Below are 8353 nucleotides of genomic sequence, written 5' to 3' on the forward strand. Positions count from 1 at the left end.
TGCAGCGGCAGCTGCGCCTCGCGTCAGCGATGGCCGCGGAGCTGAGCATGGGGCCAGAGCTGCCCACCAGCCCGCTGGCCATGGAGTATGTCAACGACTTCGACCTGCTCAAGTTCGACGTGAAGAAGGAGCCCCTGGGGCGCGCGGAGCGTCCGGGCAGGCCCTGCACGCGCCTGCAGCCAGCCGGCTCGGTGTCCTCCACACCGCTCAGCACTCCGTGTAGCTCCGTGCCCTCGTCGCCCAGCTTCAGCCCGACCGAACAGAAGACACACCTCGAGGATCTGTACTGGATGGCGAGCAACTACCAGCAGATGAACCCCGAGGCGCTCAACCTGACGCCCGAGGACGCGGTGGAAGCGCTCATCGGCTCGCACCCAGTGCCACAGCCGCTGCAAAGCTTCGACAGCTTTCGCGGCGCTCACCACCACCACCATCACCACCACCCTCACCCGCACCACGCGTACCCGGGCGCTGGCGTGGCCCACGACGAGCTGGGTCCGCACGCTCACCCGCACCATCACCATCATCACCAAGCGTCACCGCCGCCGTCCAGCGCCGCTAGCCCGGCGCAACAGCTGCCCACTAGCCACCCTGGGCCCGGGCCGCACGCGACGGCCTCGGCGACGGCGGCGGGCGGTAACGGCAGCGTGGAGGACCGCTTCTCCGACGATCAGCTCGTGTCCATGTCCGTGCGTGAGCTGAACCGCCACCTGCGGGGCTTCACCAAGGACGAGGTGATCCGCCTGAAGCAGAAGCGGCGGACCCTGAAGAACCGGGGCTACGCCCAGTCTTGCAGGTATAAACGCGTTCAGCAGAAGCACCACCTGGAGAATGAGAAGACGCAGCTCATTCAGCAGGTGGAGCAGCTTAAGCAGGAGGTGTCCCGGCTGGCCCGCGAGAGAGACGCCTACAAGGTCAAGTGCGAGAAACTCGCCAACTCCGGCTTCAGGGAGGCGGGCTCCACCAGCGACAGCCCCTCCTCTCCCGAGTTCTTTCTGTGAGTCGTGGCCGGTCCCGGCCCCCGCCCTTGCCCCGGCCCGGACTCCCTGTCCTATGTCCCCAGTCCCACAGTACCCCGGACCCTGTCCCTGCCGCGGCCCCAACCTTGACCTGTTTGACTTGAGCGAGAGGGAGGAAGGGCGCGCGGGCCGCGGGCGACGGGCGGGCGCGCGGGCGGGCAGGGGACCTTGGCTAAGGCGAGAGTAGCGCACGCCAGCGCCGCCTCCTAGACTCGAGCAGAGCCTGAGAGAGAGAGACGAGAGGGTGGGAGGTCCCGGAGTAACTTCTCTTCAGGCTGGAGGGCGGCGAGGCGTAGTCCCGAGAAGTCACCAAGGCCATCTGGAGACTCCTGGCTTTCTGAACTTTGCGCGTTAAGCCGGGACCGCTGCTTTGCGGCCCGGAGCGTAGTCCGCGCCAGGAAGAGAGCAACGAGGAGAGGAGAGGGACTCTGGCGTCCCGGCAGGCGAGAGGCGAGGCTGAGCGAAAGAAGGAAGGACAGACGGACCTGTCTGTCAGAGTTCGGAGAACACTGGCTCTCAGCCCTGAGACACGGGCCTCAGTTAGGACGTTCGGCGCCCAAATCTCATCAGTTTTATTGCCTGCTCGATTATATAGAAAAATACAAAAATCTGCATTAAAAATATTAATCCTGCATGCTGGACATGTATGGTAATAATTTCTATTTTGTACCATTTTCTTGTTTAACTTTAGCATGTTGTTGATCATGGATCATACTCCCCTTGTTTCTTTGGGTGAGAAGGGATCGCAGTTTGGAAACTCCGGCGCTGCGTGCGGGGTTTCAGTCCCAGCTGTAGGCTTGTAAATACCCGCCCCGCCAAACCGCATAGAGAACATGGCAGCAAGCTGAGGGTCTTTGTTTGGGTTTATGATTATGGTATTTTTGTTTGTAAGTTAAAAAGAAAAAAAAAAAGAAAAAGTTCCAGGCATTTTACATCAGAAAACAACTTTGTCTTGGGGCACACTTGGAAGTTGCGTGTTTTCTTTCCTTCCCTTATCCCCATTCGGTCCTCTTTTTTCTCTCCTGCTTTAGTTTTCAACCTTGCTGGTGTTGAGAGAGAGAACCGAGAGGTCCCAGCTCCCGAGTACAAGGGCAGGGCAGGGCAGGGCAGGGCAGGGAAGCTGCCAAGCTCCGCACCCCAGAAGAGTGTACTGGACTCCAGCCTTGTCTTTATGGTCAAAATGACACCCTTAATAAGAAAGGAAAGGAAAGGAAAACAGATGCTCCCCTCTGCTTTTTATTGTAACCAGAATCACCCTGAGGTCCCTTCTGAAGCCTCTGGGCCTGCGCTAATTGTAGGAACCACAGCGCTCTTAGGGTGAGAGGCTTAGCCATCCCTGACCCTGGCAGTGCACTGGTAAGCAGACATTGCACTGAACCAACTGCCACGCTCAGAATGTAGCAGAAACCCAAACATTGGCAAGTAATTTTGCAACTTTCAAGTGTGTTCTTTAGACCAGTGCATTGTGTTTCTTTCCCTGCTTTTGAAATAGTAGGAAGAGTTCTTGATGGTGTCTCCCCCTCCCCCTTCAATTCTTCAGTTGTATAGTAGTTATAGGGAAGACATGGGTGTTTTTCTTTATTATTACTTTTTTTTTTTCTGCAGGTCAGTAAAAGGATTTAAGTTGCACTGACAAAAATACCAAAATAAAAGTGTATTTTTAAGTTCCCATTTGAAATTGCTGGCGCTGCTGGCCAGATGCATTTTTGAGTTTGTATTAGTTGATAAATTAACAGTAATAACAAGATTGTATGAACCGCATGGTGCTTGCAGTTTTAAATATTGTGGATATTTGTCCTGCATCAGAAACGAGCTTTGGTTTTTACAGATTCAACTGTGTTGAAATCAAACCTGCCGCAACAGAAATTGTTTTTATTTCATGTAAAATAAGGGATCAATTTCAAACCCTGCTTATGATATGAAAATATTAAAACCTAGTCTATTGTAGTTTTATTCAGACTGGTTTCTGTTTTTTGGTTATTAAAATGGTTTCCTATTTTGCTTATTAAAACCATGGAAATGGTGTTTATTTAGAGGACTCTGCGTTCGCATGATTTTGACTTTCTTCTCTTGCTTCCTCAAGAGTCACACCAACTTTGGGTTACTCTTACCCCGTGGCCAATGGAGTAGCAAACCAAGCCCTAGTAAAGCCCTTCCTTGAGTGTGTGAGTGTGTGTATACATGAGCCTCAAATGTGTTTTCTGCTTCCCACCCTAGGTACAGACTCCGGTGAAGAGAGCTGGTTTGTGAGCTGAGAGGGCGCAGGTCCAAACAGCCTTGAGTCCCTGGATATGGGGCACACGGCACTTTTTCAGTGCTTTCAGACTTGGCCACCAGAACTGACTTGCTAGTCTGTCTGTTCTGATATAGTGATTGATGGAGACTAGGAAGCCAGGAGCTGCCACCTTGATGAGGAAGCTGGGTCTTTTTGGCGTTCTGGCCCAGCTGACCACGGCCCTTGCCCTCCTACCTGGGGTGCAAGTCTCCTTTCTCCTACCCAGCGCATCTCTCTGGGAGCAACTGGAGCTGCCCAGAGCCAGATGCCTTCTCTGAATGGGGCCTGTCTCTCACCCCAAAGCTAATGGAAGCAGGTACAACCCAGCACTAGATCTTGGGGTGCAATATCCCCCAGGCAGGAAGCCCTTCTGTGTGGATTTGTGTTTTTGAGGGTAGTATGCCTTGGGGTGCACTGGCACTCAGGCATGGATTCCTCAGCTCCGCAGATGGGCACTGTGTGGCCGAGTCTGAATTTTAGTGGCTTCTCGAATTGGTGTTGGAGGGATTTGGGTCATCACTCTAGTGCAGCAGCTTCAGCTGCATCCTGGAGATCCCCGACTGGGAGGTGGCCCGAGAACCTTTCCTTTTCTGTATTCTTGGAAGAGTGGAGCCCACCTAGGTCACCCCCAACCCCTCCCAGCCTCCTTGGAGTCCTGTCTATAACTCAGGGTTGGCCTCTGGGACACGGAGTAGGATCTCCAACCCCTGTAGAGTTTTTGTGATCCTTTGACAATGGCAAGCTCCGAGGGGCTCCGGCATCCTCAGACTCATTATCTGCAGTCCAGGAGGCTTAACCTTTAGTCCCTGGAGTTCTCTGGCTCATGGAGTTTCAGAACCCTAATGGGGAAATATAAGAGACCCAAGAAGTGGAGCCCCAGCTGGGAATCTGAGTTGGGAGAAGGAAGGGGAGAGTGAAACTAACAGGAAATTTTGGCCTGGATCTCTGGAAGCCTGGAAGTAGTGAAGGCTGAGGTCTAGAGAAGAGGAAGGGGACCTAAAAATTAAGGATACAGATAACATTAACATTTATGTACATTTATGTAGTGTGTTGGTGGTGTTCAATAGGAGAGAAGCTTGAGATTCTAGCTCGAATTTAATTCAAAAGTCCAGTTGATTTTCATGGCGGGAAGATGGAAGATGTGTCTGCTGGGGAAGGCTTTGGCTGTGATCTGGGAGGAGGAGGCAGCTGAGCCTGGCTCTGTGGTACCTTTGCCCCCACGTGCATGAATGAAGGAGCAAGGGGCTTTGATTAGTTGGGTAACTTCCTACGCACATGCTCCTGCACAGAACGTCTTCACGTGTACACATGTATCCTCTTTGCGGTGAAAGAGGCTTCGCTCAGGTGGGGTGCCAGAGGAAACCCCACGGCATAGTTCCAGAGACCAAAAATATCACGAACGCCTGGTTGGTGGAGACCCTAAATCCGGTGGCCTGACTCCCTTTGGAATCGTACCAAGCGGACTGGCATTCTCCATCCTTAGTCTCTGAGCTGGGGAGGGTTGCAAACTCCAAAGTGTTGGCTTTTCTTCCCCAGAGCACAGAAGCACAGACATTGACCCAGTGACCAATACCATCAGCATTGCATCCAGAAGACAAAGTGGTTCAAGCCGGTTTGGAGTGACCAGCTGCCTCTCGGAGAATCTGACAAGCCCAGAACACAGTCTTAGTGACACACTGACACACAGATACACAGACACATACATCCTGCACACATTAATGTCCACATTGATACCCATATTGATGGTGCGGGGACTGACACTGAGTCACTGTCAGTCCCCGCATCAACCCACCAAGTGAGCACTAACAGGCTGGGGGCACAAGCGGGCGAGAGTCAGGCGGAGCCAGTAGCTGCTTGGAGGAGGCCCGGGCTTCCGGAGCCTTCAGGGCGGACTCTCACATCAGGCAAGCCCGGCTATGTCTCCGCCTGTAGCCTGCCGGCCCGACCCGCCGTGATGCCCCAGAGCCCACAAGCCCAGGAAAAGCGAACTGAGTCCCAAGGCCCTCTGGCACGTCCCACCCTAGCGGCACCCCGCCACCGTCATCCTCCTTTTACGTTCCCACCGCTCCCCGCGGCTCTCGGGCTCCTCGCAATCCTTGACATCCCCGGGGGAAAATCCTCCCAGCGCCGGGAGTCTTCCAAGCCGGCACCAGTCCCACGTAGACAGGCTGGCGCCTGCACCCGGAGACGCACTCAGAGACAGGCACGCTCAGACACCCGGACGCACGCACGGGGCACACGCAGGGCCCGGACTAGGGCTTCCCTCCGGACCGCGCCCCTGGTTGGAGCGGCTGCAGTCCAGTCCGGCGCGAATCCCGCCTCTTGCGATCCCGGATCGCTGGGGGTGTGCGGGAGGCTGTGCCGGCTGGATCCGCCGTCGCCACTTTCGGCGAGGCGGGTGAAAGAAGGCGCTCAGCTGGGCTTGCCGGGAGCCTCGGGTCCTCGCGCGCGGGGACGGGTGGGAGCCTGGACACCATTCCCTTGCCTCCTGGCATTCTTTTTATTTCTTTGACATTTCCCATTCTTTTAGCCCTTCCTTCGTAACCTCTTTCATTTCAGAAAACTTTCTCCTTTTGTTTTGATTTCTCTTCTGCTTTTTATTTCCGCACTGCCTGGCGGGGAAGGGCTGCCGAGCGGGGTCCCGAGGTGGCTGGAATAGTATGCGGCGCGGGGGAATGAGAGTCTGGAGTCCCCCGAGCCACCGCGCAGCACTAGGACCAGGGCCCGTTGCTCCAGGCTCTAGGACCAGGGCCCGTTGCTCCAGGCTCTCGTCTTGATTGCTCCAACTATCCCGCTGTTCCCTTCCAGGTTCCCCCGGTGGCGAGGTTCGTTGGGGATCGGAGCACCACTGGCGGGGAAACCGGCACCAGTCGGCTCTCGGGGAAGGGGTCTCTGGGGAAGCTGAGCTTGGGCCCTGGACCCAGATCCCTCTTTCGGTGAACCAGGCAGGCTTCCCTCAGTCCCGGGTCTCTGGGCATTTCTGTGGCAGGACAACGCTCCTGCCTGTCAGAGGGCACTCGACTCCTACCCACTACTTCAGCCAGTGCCCGCCCAGAGGCCTCTTGGACCCACACTGCAATGGGAGCTGCCAGGAACCACACCAGATCCACCAGGCTGGTCACTTGGCTTTCTCTGTGACCTGGAGTTGCAGCTTCTGCCACACCAGGCAAACCCCCTACTCTCCTGCTCTCCCATCCCCACTCCCCAAGCTCTTCCTCTCCGGGCTTCTGGAGACAGTGGGTTTAGAGTTTCTGGTCATTCCCTTGCAGGCTTTCAGGTGCAAAATCTGCACTCCAGGCCCTTCTGTTTTCAGAAAGGAAAAACTCTGAACTGGCTTCTTGCGTAACCCTTCCCTCTGCAGCCTGCAGTCTGCTGGCCTGGCCTCTCATCCCAGAGATAGTTGTGTTTGGATTTGTTATGTAAGGAAGGGAAGATTAGAGGTTTGCTCTGCTCCTCCTCCCCCCAACAAAATAAAAGTCCTCAAATGGCACATCCAGTAGGCAGCATGGTTTCCAGCAGCCCTCCTAAAAGAAGTCGATCTGGTTGGTAGAGCTGTTCTGTGCTGTTGCCTAGCCCAATACACTCAGAAGACAATCCAGCTGCAGTAAAGCGACAGTTCTGTGTCCAGGGTGTACCTGGTCCGTGGAAGTAGCCCTCAGTGGGCTTCCCAGGCTGGGCTTTCTTGGCCTAGAAGCCTAGCCTTATTTTGGTGAAGACAGCAGCTACTACTGCTGAAATTTTATTTTTTCTATAGTTTCTGCCGCTTGAAGCATGTATCCAGACCATGGAGAGCACCTCTTCCAACTGAGGAGCACATTCTCCCATCTCCTCCGCATCCTGTATGCCTCTTTCATTTCTGAACACCTTTACCACGTTCTGTCAATTTCCTATGCCTCACACTTATTCTTCTTAATGTCTTTCTCCATTGTCTTACACATATTATCCTAAAAGATGCATACGAAAAGATGCATCTTATATTATCCTATCTTTTAGGATAATAAAAGATACATTATATATATTATCCCAGAATGCCTCCTAAAAGATGCATTTAGACAAGAAAATCAGAGCTTAGTGTTCTCACTTGGAAGAAACAAAATACATGAAATAAGTTACTACTTCACTGTGGAAAATCACCTATATTAATGATTTGTTATGAAGCCAAACTCAGTTTTAACTGCCTCTCTGCATTCTTTGCATGTGAAGCTACTTTCATGAAAAATACCAGCCACTCATTATACATTCTTTCGTATTTGTATCAAAAAGGGATGTTGTCTTTGGGCTAGAGGGACAGCTTTGGAGGCAGTGGGAGGAGCCCTGGTACTTGCTGGAAGAAGCCAGTTTCAACATAAAAAGGGAGATGAAATCCACAAGTCCAACATTTATATTGTTGTGTTTTCTTTTTTAGAGATCTGTATATCTTACCTAGGATTGGACTCCTTCTAGTAAATGGACAGCAGGGTGGGAGACTACAAGGTGCCCATTTCAGAGCTTTGGAGCATGAGGCAGGCATTGATCATAGCCCAGGACTCCATCGGATTCAGGAGCCACAGCTGCCCTTAGCTCACTCTTCATGTCCCTTTGTTTCTTCTCTGGATCTGCCACATTCACTTCCCTGCTTCTGCTGGTGTTACAGGCACCTGAGCCTTACTCTACAGAGACCATGGGCCTGGACTGGCCTGGGGGCTCACTTATGCCTGTCCTGAGTGGTCAGAGAAGTGATGTGCTTCCCATTGCAGGGCTTGACACCAATCCTTCTTTGTGTTCTGGGAGCCGGAGCATGGCACAAATGTCCCTTTCCGTGGACAATGGGCAGGAAGGTCACAAAACAGAAGTGTAGTCAAACTGCGAGATTAGTTCCATTATTACATTTCTCTTAACTCTATGAAGCATGGGTTGCTATTACCTGCAGGTCAGAGATGAATAAAGCTCAGAGTGGTTACTATTTGCTCAGTGTCACCCTGTGGATGAACTAGAACTTCAGTCCCCACATCTCTGATGCTGAAATTTGTATTTTTGTCACCAAACTTCGTAAGTCCACTATGTCTTATCTGAAACACTC

General features: G+C 53.0%; 1 protein-coding gene across 1 annotated transcript; it reads left to right on the forward strand.

Annotated features, from left to right (window-relative positions):
• The first annotated feature begins 1 nt into the window (after position 1).
• On the forward strand, positions 2 to 3030 carry MAFB (v-maf avian musculoaponeurotic fibrosarcoma oncogene homolog B). The gene has a single exon (XM_011974964.1). The coding sequence runs from the start codon at positions 30 to 32 to the stop codon at positions 999 to 1001; it is 972 nt and encodes a 323-aa protein (XP_011830354.1). The 5' UTR covers positions 2 to 29; the 3' UTR covers positions 1002 to 3030.
• Positions 3031 to 8353: the final 5323 nt, after the last annotated feature.

The sequence above is a fragment of the Mandrillus leucophaeus genome, unplaced genomic scaffold (genome assembly GCF_000951045.1).
Source record: "Mandrillus leucophaeus isolate KB7577 unplaced genomic scaffold, Mleu.le_1.0 Scaffold150, whole genome shotgun sequence".
In the NCBI taxonomy this organism is placed as follows: domain Eukaryota; kingdom Metazoa; phylum Chordata; class Mammalia; order Primates; family Cercopithecidae; genus Mandrillus; species Mandrillus leucophaeus.